Genomic DNA, 19371 nt, shown 5'->3' with positions numbered 1-19371 from the left:
ATGCTGTAATTCCCTAATCCGTATTAGAGCATAGGCCCCATGTGGAGGAGGTCACTACTATCTTACTGTAGGTACTGGAGAAGGAAAAAAATGGAAAATTTTAATGTTTTTATATCTGGACAGCATATAGCCTGGAGAAAAATAATAGCATTTTAGGCAAATATTTCTTAGTTTTTTAAAAAACAACTAGGGATGGAAAGGCAGAAAATCTCCAATTTTAAAATAGATTATATTTTAAATAATAATGATGACTAGCACAGATAAAATTATCCTAGGATTATTAGAGGATAAACATAAGATGATATTTGTAAAGTACTTTGTAAACCTTAAATTGCTATGTGTATTTGCACATATACTCCCTCAAATATTTATAGAAGCACTTTTTTATGACAGCAAAGAATTGGAAACAAAATAGATATTTTTGATAGGGAGTTGCTAATCAAATTATGACACATGGATGTAATAAATATTATTGTGCTGTGAGAAATTATGAATATAATGAATATAGAAAAGCATGGAAAGATCCATGTGACCTAAAGCAGAGTGAAGTGAGCAGACAAGAAACCAATATGTAAAATTACTATAATAATGAAATTGGAAAGAACAACCACATAACAAAAAATCAAAAATGAAAATTATGTTTTCAGATATATTCATCTGCTGTTGACTTTTTCTTTTTTTGTCTTAAAAATACTATTTGTTATATGGGCAGCCTCTTTGCAAGGAGAAAGGGGAATAATACTGAGGAAAACTATGATATGTAAAAAACAAAAGACAGCAATAAAATTATTTTTAAGAGTGCTATGTAAATGTTTTTGTTGTTCAACTATTTTCAGTCATATCTGTTTCTTTGTGATTCATTTTTGGGGTTTTCTTGGCAAAGATACTGGAGTAGTTTGCCATTTCCTTCTCTAGCTCATGTTACAGATGAGGAAGCTGAGGTAAACAGTGGTAAGTAACTTCCCCAGAGTCATACACTTAGTAAAAAATCTAATTCTGGTTTTGAACTCAGGAAGATGCGTCTTCCTGACTCCAGACATAGTGTTCAATCCCCTGCACCACCTAACTGCCCTTTATAAATGTTAGCTTATTATTAACATTATTATTATTATTATTATTATTATATTAAGCTTTTTAAGGTTTACAAAGGGCTTTACATATATTATCTCTTTAATTCCCATAATAAACCTGTAAGGAAGAGGTTATTATTTTCCCCATTTTACAGATGAGGAAATTGAGGCTAAGAGAGTTTAAGTGACTTGCCCAGGGTCACAAAAGAGTTTGAGGCAGGATTTGAAGTTGGATATTTTAGAATACAAGTTCAGAACTCTACTCACTGCACCATCTAGTCTCAAGTAAATTCTATTCTCAAAATTTATTTTTTTTCTTTTGAAATCCGAACCCTAATTTTCTAAAGAAATAATGGTAAAACTGATATTTCAGTTTTCAGACTGATCTGCAAAATCCTATTTATCTCATAATATGACTGAAATGCTATAATATTTGCTCTTAAAATAGTAGGGAAAAAATTCCCAATGCCAATAATCAAAAATGGAAAAGCAATAAAATTGAATAATTGCTTAAGAAAGCAACTTTATAGGATGAAAGATGGGATATAGAGAAAATTTTTTAAGAATCTGAAGACAATTTTTGAGTACTTTCAAGGTTAATAACTCTTGCTCTTTATTTTATATATATAATTAAAAACTCAAGATAATCCTTTTCCTTGTTAAAGGTACATTATCAGCATATTTCTTATGCTTATTAGCTTTATTAGAAGGTTTTGTTTTTCTTTATTGTTTATTTTTTTTTTGCTCAAAAATAGATTGGAAAGAGTGGGTGAGATAGAGACAAGATTCAAAAGCAAAAAAGAAAAAGGTAAAGAAGTATATGTATAAATAAGAAGATTTTTTAAAAAGTAGGATTAATTTAGTTAGACTGAAAGAAGGGGGGGGCAAAGGGGAGAATAATGAGAATACAGGCCCCTTGAGGATGAAGAAAGGTAGATTTAGATATACAGTTCCCCAGATTAGCCACCAGATGGAGATGCCACTCCAGAATAGTTTAGGTTGCTTTGGAGATGGCATTGGGAATGATGGATGTTTATCAGATTTTTCACAAACTGGTGCCTGTATAGAAAAAGCGTGTTGGGCATTGTCAATTCAAATAAATTTTTAAAAACTTCACAATGATAAAGGCCAAAAAATATCCATTCCTGATTACAAAGAAAAATCCTACCTCAAACCACAATCACTGAAACAGTAGTCTATTAAATTCTCATATAGGTGTTCATTAAAGCAGGGGTATGCTGAAGCCAGCTCCAAGGAGAGTCCCTCCTTCAGGATGGGCACATATAGCTTGGAAATCATAAAATACTACAAATTAGGGTTAGATTTATTGTTTATGTAGATTGTCTGGGCTTATGGAGAAAACATTAATAATGCAAATTAAATTTAAAAGTGTGCTCTATGCACACTTGGGCCAGTTGTTAAACATTTACCAACATGCCCCTAGTTAAAACCTCTTCAGTAGCAGAAACATTTTATCCTCCAAAGTGACTTGTTTTTCAAAGTTAATTTTTAGCCATCAAAAGTAAAGTGAAAGGGAACATGTATTTTAACCTTGATTCCCAGCTTCCAGTTTATGCAGTCCAACTAAGAGAGCAACCTTCTTTTAGTATGCTTTCTATATAACAACTAAAAAGCCTTCCTTTATATGCTGAAAAATAGATCTGTGAAATTTCCACTTCCGAATCTCATTCTCTGATTTATGGGCACTATCTCATTAAATTTGCCTACAACAGAGTTACATTCTTGGATAAAGCCTCCCTGAGTTCCACTAATTTTTCCATTCATAGAGTATTTTATTCAGTCTGCTCTAAAACTACTTGATGTGCCTTTAAAATAACCAAAACCAAAAGTAAAACCCAACCCAACTCCCCAAAAATCTTGAAGGAAAAATAAAGCAGCAACTTCACCATTCTTTTCACTTTTTAACTGACTGTCCTAAAAATGAAAGGGATGCTAGGATGTGGTCAACCAAGTGGATGGGTGAAGAAACATCTACAATTGTTCTTATGGTCATATTCATGTATCACTGACTTGGGAATTCGTTTCTTGGGAGATCCTGATAGGAGGAAGTTCTTTCAGATGCTTACTGTCCTTGAATATCTAAAATACCTCAGTGAAGATAGACTGATCTCTCTCCGGATGTCCAATGTTATTTGCTCTACCTTTACTATGTTCTTTGACAGTAGACCTGAGACTTCGGGGCAAATGAGCACCTACAGCACTTCATTTTAAAAGGAGGCTAGGTCCACGGAAGCTCTTAAACTTACCGGTCTCCCAAACTCCAATTCCGAAAAGAATTTATACCAAGGTTCATTCTTTAAATCTATCTCTTCTGGGCTTATATCCCGAGTCTACAGGAGTTGGTGATAGGCGAATGGAAGAAAGAGAAGGATACCATTATGCAAAGATTACATAGGAAAAATGGCCATTAGAGATGCAGTACTTTCTATGTTGAAATGTGTCTGTTATAGCCAACACAGCATTTTTCCATTACTGTTGTATCTATTAGAAATAAGGAGTGGGGAAGAGGATGAGTTAGAAGATGTAAGGGAAAGGTACGGGAGCTGAGGTTAGTCAAGGAAAGTAACTCAATTCACAGTTACAAAGTAAATGCACTGGATAGATATGTAGTCCTGAGTCCTGTTATTATCAATATCACCAGATTAGACTCCCTCCTTACCCAGAAGATGAATGATATTTTTGTATAATATTGATATTTTTGAATAATATTTGATAATATTTTTGTATGCTTTTCAGAATTTGAATAAACAAATCCTTATTCCAGTTTTGCAAAGAATGATTTAAATGAAGTGAAGAACCAGCTTCATTGACCAAATGTTTTTTTTTCACGGTTTGGTAAATTTCTGGTAGATATCTTTAAGGTTTGTTTATTTGATAGGAAATAAGTATAGTTGTAACACTGTACACAGCCCACCCATTCATACTGCATCTTTAATGGCACATGAATATGCAAGAAACCATGTCCTACAAACAGTAAAGTGAAAGATGACCTTCCGAGTAGGAACAGAGAATACAAGTGAAAAGAACCCATTTCAAAAACAGGTGTTTAAGGGATGAAGCAGACAATATCCTTTGTATTCTAACAAGCATTAAGGAATTAAGTTTAAAAAGTAAAAGTTAAAGAAAAGCTGGACAGGACAGATAATAATGCAATAGAAAAGAGAGTCACTTCTGGGTAATATTAAAATAGCTTTGTTTAGATTTTTCATCCTATAGAATTCTCATGGGAGGACAATTTTCCTCAATATAATTTTATAATGTACATCTCTGTATAAAATGCAAGTGTCTTATTCTGAGGAACAAATATGTTCTTGAAAAATAGACTATATAACTCTAATCATGTTTTTCCATTCCTACCATTACTATGAAGATGCATTCCCATGGGAAGAGTTTTAGCCCCAATGTATAATTAAATTCACATACAAAAAAAATCACAGATATTTTAAAATTGGAAAGGAAATGATAATTTTCTAATAAAATATGATTAAAAAGGAAAATAAGCAAAATACATAGGTTCTACCAAGATTTAAAACATTATATCGAAATTGGTTTCCTTTGGGGTTCTTTGCATATAAGTTGCCTCACCCTTTGAAATGGCTCTGTTTCTATCCCAAGTTTTTCATTATTCCCTTTGTTATATTTTGTTATGAGGTGGCATCTCCTAATTTTAGTTCGTTAATAGCTTTTTTACAGTGGTTAGCAAACATCGATAGGTTTTTTTAGCATCCTTTGAAAGCTCTTTTATGGTTCTGGCTGGCTCCTTTTTACATAGGACATACATCACCCACATCCTTAAGAGGGTTTTACTATTATTATTTCAATCTATACATGCAGATTTCCACATATTATATTTCCCTGAATGGGAATTGATTTGAATTTGAGCTAACCTTTAACTAAGATAGACACAGCATACATCAGTTGAAGTGGTAATGGGTAATAACAGCCAAGTTTTGCCCTCTTATTCAAATACCCCAAAGTTTTGACCTCTTTTGAGTCAGATATAATTCTAATTTCAGATATAATTCTAAGGCCCTGACTCTTAAATCCTGAGGGAGAAGACATCTGAAATAATCTATTTTAAGTATTTCTTTTTAATAAATAAAGCAAAAAAAAAGAAATGTCAAAATTTAAATGATACTTGCCTAGTACTTAGGAGAAGATAGGTGTTGAGAAGGGAGTAGTTTAGATCCTGGGAAAATCTGGATCATTGTGGAATAGTTTCATGAAGTACAACTCTATAGTTTATTTATATCAAAATGTTATTTATAACCATTTCATGGGAATAAAAAAGGTATTTCTGGAAACTGTATTAACTCTTTCAGGAAAATGATACCAAGTATTTTAACAAAACTAACCCAAGAATTCCTTTTTACTGAGGTTTCTTCTGGCAGGATTAATTAAGACTATACTCAGACAAAAACCACAGGCAGATGTCAGTCAATACAGGGCCACAATAGCACGTCCTCTTTCTCACAGTAGGGAAAAATAATTTCAGTAAATCATGAAACTAAATGTTAACTCAAACTCCCCATATAGCCATAACATCTGTACTTCATTTTGTGGTTTGTGGTTTAGCTTTTGATCAAATTATCCATATAATCCAAAAAGGCCCCAAACTCCTTGAAAGCTTGCCTGGCCTACCTATGGGGTTAGGTGGCTCAGTACAAAGCAGAATCTTCAATATTGTTTACACTTATCCTTTTGATAACTTGGAACAGTTCCTAAAATAAAATGTAAAAAATGTAAAAATGCCCCAGCTCTCCTCTGAGATTAATTCTAAGTCTGTTTAGTGTGTCATACTACTACTATGAATAAGTCTGAGTTTATCATTTTTAATAATGAAACTGGATGATGGATTACGGAGCATGTCTCATTAAGTTTCAAGATGATACTAAGCTAAGGTGTGTGTGTGTGGGGGGGGTGACAAGTATAGGAAAGGATAAGAACAAACATTCAAAATAATCTCAATATATTAGAGAAGGAAAAACACAGAGGAATGAGTTTCAATAAAGAATTTCTTTTTTTTGGGGGGGGGGAGATTGGGGGAAGGGGTTGCCACATGCCAAAGACGTCGGATTATGACAAAGAAGATGGTAACTAACTACAGCCAATCTCCCAAGAGGAAGAGGAGGGTGTAGATTTAAATCACAACACAAGGGAGTTGGGTTGGATATAAGGGAGAAAAATTCCTGACAGTGAGGATTGCTCCAACATGGGAGGCTGGAAGATTTTCTATGAAAGCCTTCTAAGATGGCCATAAATATCAACAAACTAGAATTGTTTAGGTGTATCTATCTATGAGAAGATGAATCAGACTCCAGGATACACTTCAGTCCCAGAAGACAATCCTATCCAATCCTTTGACAAATGGCTTACAGAAGAATAGCTAGACATAATTTAAAATGTCACACTTAGCAGCAATGATCACTTAGACTATCCAAGCAAAATTGTTCATTTCAAAGGGACTTGTAGGATTCTGAATGCAAAGTTTAATCCTACATATGCATATAAACAATGTGTCATCCCACTTTAAAAAAAATAAGGTAGAAGGATCACCAATGAATGGCAAAGCTCTGATTATGAACCTCAAAAGTACCCGGGAACTCATACCCTCACTCCTCTATTCATGTTGTATTTGGAATTGCCAAAAAAAAACCCCTCAAAACACCCCAGCAAGATCAAATACTGAAAAAATATAGGAAAGGTTAAAATGTCATAAGAGGTAGCATATTTATGGTCACCCAAAGACTAATATTTGGATTGAAATTTTTCCTTTCAAACCATTATGTTCCACTCTTGCCAATGATCTTCCTTTAAAGAGCAGTTCTCAACTTGGGGCAATGCTGCTCGTCCTTTGAGTTTCAGGCAAAGTACCATGTTCTGCAAGAAGTCTTACCCAATCCTCCTTAATCTTAGAGCCTCCTCTCTAAGATTACCCTCAATTTTTCCAAGATATAATGTTGTGCCTTCCATTAGCTTGTGAGCTCCCTGAGAGCAGGGTCTGTCACACGATAGGTGCTTGATAATTCCAGTCACAAGCACAAATTGCTACAGAAATGCTAGCTTGTAGGGAACAATCACTGAGGTCTCATTCGTCTTCTCCAAGACTCCTTTTTTTTAGTTTATGTTCCTCATTACTGGGTGTTGCTACAAACTTCAAGGAGCTCCTGCTTTCCCAAGGAGATCCATGCAGAACTCAAAAGCAAACCTACAGGTGAGGATAATACTGATTGACTCTTAGATGTTTCCTATAATGCCCAAAACAAAAACCTTTAAGAAGCTGAACAAAAGACCTCCTATATAACTTATGCTTAAGTACTACTGCTGTTTGTGGCACACTGAGAAAATAGCACACAAGAAACTTTCCCTATTGCTTCTAGTTCTGAAAGAGATTCCATAAGTTACTAATACTGGGAGAAAAAAATCAGAAAATGGGTCAACCTTCAAGAAAAAGGTAGGACAACTTGGGAACAAATAATACCAATTAAAGATTACTTAACCCTATTAATATATTTTGATAAGGGACAGGAATGGTATTAAAAGAATCACTGGATAATATTATTTCTTTTTTAAGGAACATATGTACCAAAACATTCACAATATGATTGCAATATAGACCTTCTAAATACAGAAAGGACTAGTGGCAATGTAAGCTGTTCTTCTGGAACTTTTTGTTTAAAATATCATTTTCCATGTTAAAAGCTCAATATTAACAATTATGATTATTTTGGTGAATTATTTACAATTTTCTGTGGTAATCAGAGTTGTTCATTATATTTTTGCTATCTCTGACATGATGATTCTAGTAAAAAAAATCAATCATCTATTATTGAAAACACATGAACTAAAAAAATTTCAGGAAAACAGCATGTATGATGGGAAAACTATTTTTAATATCTGTTTGTTTTATTCATGATCTGGTCAGTTTCCCTAACACCATATTCTTCAACATAAATTCCACAAAAGAATTCCAGTAGTGGAAGCCAATAGTTGTGTTTGGTGGACCTAGAAGTGTTTGGCTGGCCTTTATCTACACAATTCAGTCTCCCGAACCAACTTTTTCTAATGTTTGATTACCAAAGGGAGGATTTTTATCAAGCTTGCTTGCCATTTGGAAAGTTTTTTTAATATTTCACAGATCTAATGAATGGGTTTTGTTCTAAAAGGTGTCTCTTTTCCTCTACATGCAATTTTAATATAGCCAGTTGCTTGGAGATATGAAATTATAGAGAAGTCATGATGCATAAAGGACACTGGATTTACACTCTCCCATCCCCCCTAAGTACACTCATCAAAGCAGGGACAGCTTCATAGAGAAGAAATATTTAAAATTCATCCATTTCTTAACTATACCATTATTTAAATAGGGAATTTCTGACTAATTAATAACTCTCTGTGAAATGGATACATGATTAAAAAGGAGCCATACTTTTTAGATTACTTAATGAGGTCATTATGAAAACCTAGTGAATTAACTATGGATTAAAAAACAATAGCATTGACAAAGACAACTAGTAAATTAGCATTTTCTTAAAAATTAGAATTAGTAAACTCATGCATGGGGGGAACAAGAAATCTTCCCTGTCCCCTCTCCCATTACCACCACTACCACTACCACCAAAAAAATAAAGATTCTTTAAAAATAGGAGCCAGACTATTTTAAGAAGTACTCATGAATCTCTGAAAAGGTGAAATAATATACAAGTATTTAATGTAAGCATTATTCTACTGAATAAATCAATTTCATCATAAGTAGAAAAATATAAATCAGTTTAATAATGCATTCAAATCCAAGAAATCAGGAAAAAAGAGACAATAGAACTATAAGGTGAACTAATTACCATCTTTTCATTTGTCAGAACTGAGGATTTGCCCGGCTGATATTCATAAATGCTTTTAGGTTCTGCACGGTATTTTCTAGTGTCCACTTTCTTATCTGGGGGCTCCCAGTCATTTCTGTGAAAGGAAAATAAATTCATTTTATTATTAAGACAAATGGCATTGCTTTTAGATATACACAAAGGCAGGCTGTATCTCTAAAATAAGATTAATTTGAAAGAAATATGTGTGTATTATATATATAATACACACATATATTTGAATATGTAGATAGGAACTAAAAAATAACAGATTACAGTCTACTATTTAGGTCTCATACAAGTCAGACTGTGGAAAAAAGGATAGGTTACATTTGGACCAATATGGTAGTCTGCCTGAGACTAATTATTTTTAACTGTATAATTTTTAATCTGAAAAAAGATTATTTAAGAAAGAATAATCAAATTGCATTTTTCTCCTATTATCAAATTTATAACTTATAGCATGACTATGGTGCCCTTGCAAAGGAAAAAGTGAGGCAAGGAAGAAAAATTATCTTAAAATCATTTTGTTCCCCTCCTGCTCCCTCATCTCATAGTCTCCCAGTCTTTCCCTCTACCTATAAGGCCATTCCTCAGTATCTTCATTCATTGAAAATGTATCTTTCTGTCAAGGCTCAGCTACTATGCTACCTGCTCCATGCAATTTTCCCCAGTTAACTAGTCATAAACATGGGGCTCCTGTTCATCTGTACCTCTCTTATAGTATTGGATAATTCTACCTGTGTACTTTGGTTTTAAGTGATGTAAAGAGGGGACTGGGCTGGTTCTGTTTGGCTTCACATGCTAAGAACAAGGAATAGAAATTTCAGAGAGGAATATTTTGACTCAACAGGAGCAATAACTTCTTGTCAATTAGCACTGCCTAAAAGTGGAATGAGTTGCATGACAATAGTGAATCCTCCCTCATTAGATGGAAGTCTTCTAGCAAAAGTAAGATGGCTCCTTGTCAGGGACAATAATTATTGGCAATAGCTATTAGCTAGATGACTCTTTTTAAGGTTTGCATAGTGCTTTACAAATATGATCACATTTGGTTCTCACAACAACCTTGTGATCTGCCCAAGGTCACGCAGTAAGTATCTGAAACTGGTTTGAACTCCAGTCTTCCTGCCTGTTGTCAAGGAGATTCTTGGTCAAGGCATTTGCTAGTTTTAAGAGCTCCTTTCACTCTGAGATTCTGAATCTCCCAAATGGGGTTTTAAGCTTCTTGAAAGAGACTGAACAAAGGAATCAGAACATAACCAAAGACTAAGAATTTCCCAAAATGCCTAACATGATGCCTTACACCCAGTAGATGCCATTAAAAATATTAAAGGAACGAATGCCAAGAAATAATTTGTACTCCATAAGGATATGGGCAGAAGAAGATGTAGTCACAATCAATCTACGTTCTTAATGAGCGATCAATTATCAATGCCATCATAAAAATTTACAATTTATATCTATGTATGCCATATGATTGCATACCTAAATATGTAGATATACAATATGTTTACATGTAGATCAGATATATATGTAGATTTATATCTATATGTAATATATTATTTATTTGAGAATATGGATGTGTGTGCACATTTATCTCCATCTGAATATAGGTATTTTAAGATGAGCTCAGAGAATACATTGATATAGGGAACTCTCTCTATTAGTAGAGGCTGGTAACCTGTTCTACAATTTATAAAGAGTTGCATGTAGTTGAGAGGTTATGACTCCCAGAACATATAGACAACATGTATTGGAGGCAAGACTTAAACCCTGCTCTTCCAGATTTCCATGCTCATTACCCACTATACTATTCTGCCTCTCATAAGCAACATATATATCTTGAAGCTTATAAAATCATAGGTCTATCTAGACACAATACAAAAAATAAATAGAAAATATATGTACCATTGTTCATATTCTATAGTGCTTCATATTGCTCTTTATAACAAGCCCAAGAAGTCAAAAGTGTGAGTTTTATTCTGCCCATTTTACAGCTGAAAAAAGAGGCTGATTTTGAGAAGGGAATAGATTTGCTTTTAAAATATTCTTGAGTCAATAAATAAATGAAGTATATTGTGTATTGTGTGTGTACAGTGAAAGGTAAAGTTTGATAGACAAAGCTGTATGTGGCATGGTTTATGTCCTCAACAAATATGCCGGTGGATAAAGCTAAATACTATAATTCAAGGCAAGTTGTGATCAGGTTCACATGAGGAGTCAAATTGCTGATGGGAAGAATTGAAGGATCATTGAGCTGGAATGATGAGGGAAGGCAGTTAGAACAGGTGGCATTTGATCTGTACCTTGAAGGATGGGTAGGGGAGGTGATAGTAATAGACTGCAGAAGGTATTCTAGGGAAGAGATAAGACTTGATTGGGGAAAGTAGGCAATGATGAATGTCAGAGATATTGCAAAGGCAAAATTTGATAAGGGCTTGATTGGTTGTGAGGCAGAAAGAGAGTATGAGGAGTCACAAATAATTCTGAAATTTTAAGATTGGGTGATTGGAAAATTGTGGTGCCCAAAACAGAAATGTCAGAAAAAAATTGTTTTGTGGAGAAGGTTTAATTTTAGCTCAAGGTAGACATCATAGAAGACACTAAGAAATAGAAGATATTCTAATAGATTGAGAGTTGGATCAGACTTTAAAAGGTCATCAAGTCCATTTTTTTTATTGAAAAAAAAAAGGAAATTCAATTTCAATGAGGGTGCTTGCCCAAGGTAATAAATGAGGTGAGATTCAAACCTGTCTTTTCAATTCCAAATCCAACACTCTATCCACTACAGCATTGACCCTATCCTTAAAAAATTGATCTTTAATGGATGATCAAGAGTCATAAAGGTGGAGAGGTACAAAGCAGGCATTTTAGGATAAAGGAATAGCATAAACAAAAGCATGGAGGTATACAGATGGAGAAAACCTTGGTCCTTTTGGTGGGCCATAACACTTCATTCTTTCATACTGAAAAGAAAGTGATATATATATATATATATATATATATATATATATATATATATCACTTTTCCTTCCTGAAAAGGGAAGTATATTTGAGATCATCAGTGGATGCAATATCCAGTTTGACACCAGGTGAGGGAGTTGTATGGTTGGAAGGTTCATATAAACTGAAAATTCACAAGTCACAGAAGTTCAGAGTTGGGAAAGTCTTCAGTGGTCACCTGGTTTAGCCCTCACCTGAAAAAAGAATACTCCTATCTTCATATCTCTTTCTCATGGTAGGGAGAAAAAACCCCGCTATTTCTTGAAGCAGTCAATTCTACTGAAGGACAGTTCTGACTTTTGCAAAATTCTACCCTAAATCTGATGGTGTGAGGTCCTGTGGGGACATTTCTCAATTCTTCTTTTGCCTAAAGCAATAGATTCAGGTCTCATAGAGAGAGAGACCACATCAGTCATCTGACTTTTAAGCAACTTCCCTCTCTGGGCTTCAATTTTCTTATCTATTAAATGAGGAAGTTAGACTGGGTGATCTCTAAAGCCTATTCCATGTATAAATCTAGGACCTAATGAGCCTATGGTGTCCTGGCACAAAATGGCTCAGGTTTTTGCCCAATGGAAGGAAATTTCAAAAGCCTATAGAGTCTTTCAAATATGATTCCTTTAAATTAAGTTTCTTGAGTTGGAATGGATTGAATCTTTTTTTCACATGAGTAGTAAAATCAAGTTACAAAGAAGCAATTGGATTGGTAGCAGGGCCAATGATTTACTCTTCAGTCAACTGTTTAGTTACAGCAAAACTTATGAGCATTTATCATTTATCAGTCATAATGATAGAGCATGATATCCCAGGAAGACTCTAGGGCCATAGAAACTAAATGTGTGTTCCTAGAAATTACATTATAAAGAAAATTAAGTTTTCTCAAAAGAACAATAGAGGTCATCTTCTTTCCAAGGAAATACTTGGAATCAAATAAATTACAGACATGACCAATGATAGGTAATAAAACTAAATAAACAGTAACTATAAATATCCAGAATCATTTAAAATCGAAGTGTGAGCCAAGTCCTATAAAATAGGTTGTACATGTGGACAATACAAGGGCACCCAATGTACTATGAATACAGTAGTTAAAAAAAAGTATAACTTTGCTATATCATAAATTTGGTTCAAAATGAGTTGTGGAAGCTAAACATTTAATTAATAATAATTTTGCTTGCCTTCTTAGGATTTAGAAGGGCTTTGGGGGGGGGGGATGATTTAGATGGCCCAAGTCTCTTAAAAAAGCTGTCCAAGGAAGTCTTAACTGATACCTTCTTTTTTCTTCATAAATTTTCCCTGTAGCAAGCAGAGATATTTCAAAATCATTCCATTGACCTTAGAGCTAAGCTGAAAGTTATAGGTGCTCATTAAATGTTCACTGTTGTTGATGAGAAAAATGATAATGGTAGTGGTTTTCTTTCTCCCACTGAAAAACAATTTTTAAAAAAATAAGTGTTGATAATTCTCTCCTACATTTCTCTTTTAACTCCCTAGTATCTTTAATATTATAAAAACAACTGCTCAGTATCAGATGCAAACAATGCCACTGAAAAGGTCTCATCCTTTTACTTCATATTCAATATTTCAACAGGTCTGATCCTTTACTGTTATAAGACCTACTTAGAGCACTTAACACTTGACTAGAAAACAATATTAATAATTTAGTTACCAGATCACAAGCCTGGAATTTTTTCCTAGAGAACTCCAAACTGGGAGTCATGGGAAGGACCTTGCAGAGGAAGCATTAAACCTGACATTATAAAATCATGGCTATAGACCTAGAAGGGACCATTGGGCTCATTACCCTTATTATTCCAATACTCTTATTATCAAGACAGGAAATTGAGACCCAGAAACTTAAAGTGACTTGCCCAGGCCACACATGTAAGATAAGATTTGAACTTAGATCTTTTAACTCCAAGTTCATTTCTTTCTACTCCAACATAGTCCTTCCTCAAAGATGGGTTCAGGGGATCTTCTTCTACTCAGCTCTACTGCATTCCTATCCCCCAGGTCCTGGATGATTATCCAGGTCAAGGAGTCCCAGGAACACATAGATCTATCAGAAGTCTGGAACTAGGTTCTGGGAGTTTCTCTTTCCTTGGTTCTTGAATGGAGAGAGAAGGGTGTTCCTTAGAGAGTGGGGCAGAAAACCAGACTAGGCAAGTGGAGTTACCTCCCCCTATGATGATGACTGAGAAGCCAAAGGTGCCTGTGTCACTGACTGCCCCCTTCCAGGCTCCACTGAAAGAAGCTGAGCCCCTGGTGGTGAATGTAGAGGAAGATTCCATGCAGGAAAAACTTAAGCATCACAAGGCCCAAGAGGAGAACTTTCCACAGAGATTTAGACAATTCCATTACAAGGATGCTGCTAGGCCCCGACAACTGCTCCAACATCTCGGAGAGCTCTCCCAAAGAAGGTGGCTGGACCCCGATGTCCTCACAAAGGAGCAGATTATAGAATTACTTGTACAAGAATAGTTTCAGGCCATCTTGTTAAAGAAGCTAACTCGAAGCCCTAAGCCATAGGTAGAAGACAGATGTTCCCATCACTGGTAAAAATGCTTCTAATGGAAAGTACACCATGCTGTCAAGAAATTCGCCAGGAGGGCATGGGCCATGGAATTAAGCTACTACTTGATGCTTTTCTTGGACTGGTTGAGATTTTTAAAAATTGTTGTATGTACCTTTCACCTTATTAAAGTTTGATTTTTGAATAAAAAAAAGATGGGTTCAAATTTTATTTCTGCCCCTTAAAAGTTATATGATGTTGGGCTACTCAGAGAATTATAAACAGGGATGGATATAAGACAGGATCCTGAGTCCCTGTGTTCAGTTGTGAATAGTCATTACCAGCAACCCTCAGAGAACAGATGTGAATTCATTTGGGGTCTTGAATGAAAGGGATAGGAACTAGATATGATGTGATTGCTTTATAGAAGTCCCAGCTGAGGAAACTCTCTCTATCAAAGCAGGTTGGCACCTTCTCTCCAATTTATAGCTTAGAAAGTTGTCTAGAGTCCCAAGAGGCTAATCCATGGTCAGACTGCCAGTATGAGAGAAAAAGAGCTTAAACCCCAATTTTCCCAAATTATATGGCAGTTCTTTATCCATTCTATCACACTGCCTCTCTCTCTTAAATGATTGGGAGCAGAAAATATTGCATTACACAAGGGGAAGGGGACTACCTATAGATATCATGCAGATCTATACAAGCGAACTAGGCTGTTTAATGGATGGCCATTTTGGTTTTCTTCCCAGATGACTCAGTATTCTGTTCCCTTAGTTTGAGGATCTGCCCTCAGCCCTCTGTTCTTTTTGGACACCATGTAATAATAGGAATTACATGTCTTATGGATTTGAAAGGTTCATCTTCCACATCCTTCCCAGTGATTTGAGGGTCTGTCCTGTTCCTTTTTTTGTGAAAATTCTGGGGAGATGACTAAGAAAGTACCAAAAATGAATGATGTAATCTACTTGAAAACAAAGATGAAGACCCAAGCACCCAATGTGTTGTTTTTTGTCACCATCCTAGAATGAGGAGTTCCCACAGGGCTGATGAACTTGATGATGGTAATTTGTGGTAAAGTCTCTTACTAGATTAAGATTTAAATCTGATGTGTGCAGATCAGTGGTAATCTCCTTCTGGAGTGGGAGTGGCATGGCATGAATAGCTCTTGGGTCTCACATTCTTCTAGATCAAGGATAATTAAGAGTGACATCTCCTCCAAGTGAATGGGTCCCAAGGGGCTGTAATATCTTCTAATAAACTTGCTAGTTGGGCCATGGAGCGAATAAAGAATGAATCTTAGGACCCTAGACTTAGGCTAGAAAGGATCTGAGAGGGGAGGGCTCACCTTCTCATTTTACAAGAGGAGGAAACTGAGGCCAAGTGAATTTGAGTGACTTGTCCAGAGTTAGAGAACATAATGATCTGAAACAGGATTCAAACTGGACTTCTAGTCCAGTGCCATGTCCATTTTACCATGTTGCCTCTCAAAATCATGAGATGGCCTTAGAGGTAAAATTCTGCTCCCTTATTTTACAGGGAGTTGCCCAATATCATATAACTTTTAAGTGGCAGAAATAAAATTTGAACCCATCTTTGAGGAAGGACTATGTTGGAATAGAAAGAAATGAACTTGGAGTTAAAAGATCTAAGTTCAAATCTTATCTTACATGTGTGGCCTGGGCAAGTCACTTTAAGTTTCTGGGTCTCAATTTCCTATCTTGATAATAAGAGTATTGGAATAATAAGGGTGATGAGCCCAATGGTCCCTTCTAGGTCTATAGCCATGATTTTATAATGTCAGGTTTAATGCTTCCTCTGCAAGGTCCTTCCCATGACTCCCAGTTTGGAGTTCTCTCTACTAGAACTCAGTGGTTTTCATTCTCGGCAGGTAAATGAGTTTGTCACACAGATAGTAAAACAGTGTCCTTACCACAGAATCTGAGTTATCTCCATGCAATACATGGCAATAGAGATGGTATAAAGAAGGAAGCACCTGAGTCAGGAAACTGAGCTTTCCTTAAATGTTGGATAGAGAAGGAGGAAAAGAATCCTCTAGGTTTAGATTTGGAAACACTTTAGATGTGGTTAGCCAAGTCTTCATTTATCTATGGCTTTATTAGAGGGGTGAAAGTGGGAGTAAACATGGTGGTCACTACAAAATAATAATCCCCCTCCCCAGTTATTATGGTATTAGGTATTTGGCTACAGAGCAAGGCCAAGGGAAAATGGAATGAGACTAAAAGGTCATCACTTCTGGGCTAAAAGAAAGTAGGTTTAATAGAACTTATTTTTAAGGAAAAATGGGAAAAGTCTCAGAAATAGGCTTTCCACTTGATCTTTTAATATTATTTCCTAGCTCTTTCATTTCTTTGTAGAGGTTCAGGGTTTAGATGCAAAAGAAGCATTTAAAAAATTGTTAAAGAAGACTGATATTGATGGATACAGATCAAAGCATATGGCCTGTATTCATTCTGTGAGAAAGCTAAAAATTTCAACTGCCCAGAAATAAAGCAAGTAAAGAATATGATAATGGGTGACAATAAAGTCACTTTGCTTTCAAAGAATGGATGTTTGTGAGAGGGAGTATGCTAAACCAAATCATGAACTTGGGGCAACTGAACTATGAGAGCAGGAAGGCAGCAGCTTTAATATAACTAGCCCTAATGAAACCACCATCCTTTCTCTTCTTCTTGAGTTGACTGTAAGGGCAGTACATGAGCAAAAAGGTAGCCAAGGACACACCCAGATCTCTATCCTGATGGTCCTCAAATTTACCCTTTCCACATGTCTAATGTTTATATGTTTTGCTAGGAAGGAGAGAGCATGAGAACCATGTGAGATCACAAAATAATGCAATTCTGAGCTATCTGGGGTATCACTAGCTGTAAGATTTTTCTCTGTATTCCTTAAAACCATGTATGCTTCTGGGGAACCTTTGTTCACTGGACTATGGTGAAAGCTGCCTAAGATCTTGGTCAAAGGGTACACCAAAGAACTCTTATGTCACAATGTCAGAAATAGTTGTGTCTTTGACAACATTAGAGAACTTCCTTCTTGTGTCTATCTATGTGAAAGAAAATAGAGAGAAAAAGACACAGCGAGACAGACCAAAAGAGAGAGAGAGAGAGAGAGAGAGAGAGAGAAAAGAAGAAGAAGCCTGACCATAATCCTGATATATTTCAACATTTTCCATGTATGTTCAGGCCTGAAAAGGTCCAAAAATATGGCACAGGATATAATGCAGAAAAAGTCCTTCATTTCATAAAGTAACACTTGGCTGATAATAGCTTTAGAACAAAAACCAAGCCTTTTGCTAAAGATACCATTTCCTTTAAAAATTCAAATCCAATTTGGGCTTTCAGTCCTTCCAAATCATGAACTAAATATTAAACTCCATTCAATCTTGTAGCTAAGACTTCTCTTATGAAAAGGGGAAAATAATTCTTATGGGGTATCAACTCTTAAAACACCCTGATCTGCAGGCAAAAGACTCAATTGAGTTCAAATTTTTTCCTGGCTCTACTACCAGAACATGTTAGTGCTCTGGAATTTGGAAAGGGAGGATTGATGATTTCTTTGTAATTGCTAATGGCTCAGCCTCAAGAAGTTGGCATGGGTCTGATGAGAGGCCAGCCAAAAGATAAGCAAGTCCTTCCCCCAGAAATGTTCAGTAAGTCTTCCTGACTGATCAGTGGCTGACTTGCAGCAGATTCTCAATAAACATTCGATGATGATGATGATGATGATGATGATGATGATGATGGCAATGGTGATGAGAATGACGAGTAAAACAAAGAAGAAATACCTTTCAGGACTTGATTTCAAAGATGTAGAGCGGGAGGGGAGGGGCAGCGTGGCAGACCTCTTGACCACTTTCTCTGCTTCGATGTATTCCATCTCACTTTTTGAACGAGGCACAGAAAAGGGGATTCTTGCTATGAGGGGAGGGGGAAAGAGAAGGATGACAATACTTAGTATGTGTCTTAGGTTCCCCAGTAAATCTGAACAAGGAGAACATCCTTCCCCCACCCTTCACTTACAGTCTTCAGAATACGAGTATCGAGGGGAGTAGAGCTCTGAATCATCATCTGGCAAACAAAACAAAGTGTAACTAGGTTAAAAGCCAGTAAGGTAAAAGAATCCATGGGATTTTAAAAAAAATTCAACTTGCTCTCAATTGCATCCTGGCATGCCAGAAAAACCAAAGCAAAAGAAAAGGGGTTTATAATTGAAAGCATTACTACGGGAACAAATGAGATTACGGTTTGTAGTGCAGAAACATGAGACTGGAACACCACTTTCCTCCCCAAATCCCACTGAAGGCTTGAGGGATGGATACCTGCTCCATCAGCTAAGAGGCAACTGTATCCAATACCTGCAGAATGTACCATGAGAGCCCGTCCCATGAGGTGGTCAAGGTAAGCCCCTGGACTGCTTATAATTCCAGGTTTTAGAAATGAAAAGCCAAGAAGGGAAAAGACTCAAGAAGTACCTCTGCCCACTTTTTCTTTGCTCTGCTCTCCTACCTGACCCTAAGCATGAGCTTAGGGTGGTCTTCCACCTGCCCTGTTGTGCTCAGGGGATGCTGATTCCAATCCAGGCTATTTTCAAAGGACACCAGGTACCAGTTCATGTCTCTTGCTACACTATATGGCTAATGTGTTTCTAAGCCAACATTAGAGAAAAGCTGAATAAGAAAGAAAACTGGGCAACAGGGAGAAATAATTAAAACCTATCAGCTTTTTTTTCTGAGCTGGAATTAATCCGATGGGTTGGTAAGCTTCAAATCCCACTAAATGTACTGATACTTCACAGAAAAGTTGGTGAAAAGAAAATGCCAAACCTAAGCATGAATAGAATTCCTGTCTGAAATGCCATTCCATTCTTTAGGTCTAAAATGCCC

At 35.9% G+C, this 19371-nt stretch overlaps 1 protein-coding gene across 50 annotated transcripts in view; it reads right to left on the bottom strand.

The window, feature by feature from the left end:
• Positions 1 to 19371, bottom strand: part of SORBS1 (sorbin and SH3 domain containing 1) — a 306979-nt gene that overhangs the window by 54510 nt on the left and 233098 nt on the right. For 41 of the 50 annotated variants that reach the window (XM_074233269.1, XM_074233279.1, XM_074233271.1 and 38 more), the window contains 4 exons: positions 18509 to 18556; positions 18274 to 18403; positions 8933 to 9047; positions 3338 to 3421 (listed from right to left, as the gene is read on the bottom strand). In XM_074233269.1, the coding sequence (XP_074089370.1) occupies positions 3338 to 3421; positions 8933 to 9047; positions 18274 to 18403; positions 18509 to 18556 (377 nt within the window). The remainder of the gene's footprint in view (positions 1 to 3337; positions 3422 to 8932; positions 9048 to 18273; positions 18404 to 18508; positions 18557 to 19371) is intronic. The other 9 variants (XM_074233278.1, XM_074233294.1, XM_074233303.1 and 6 more) reach the window with 1 other exon arrangement.

The sequence above is a fragment of the Macrotis lagotis genome, chromosome 4 (assembly GCF_037893015.1).
Source record: "Macrotis lagotis isolate mMagLag1 chromosome 4, bilby.v1.9.chrom.fasta, whole genome shotgun sequence".
In the NCBI taxonomy this organism is placed as follows: domain Eukaryota; kingdom Metazoa; phylum Chordata; class Mammalia; order Peramelemorphia; family Peramelidae; genus Macrotis; species Macrotis lagotis.
Note: the sequence above shows the minus strand (reverse complement) of the source record. Positions and strands in the feature narration are given on the sequence as shown.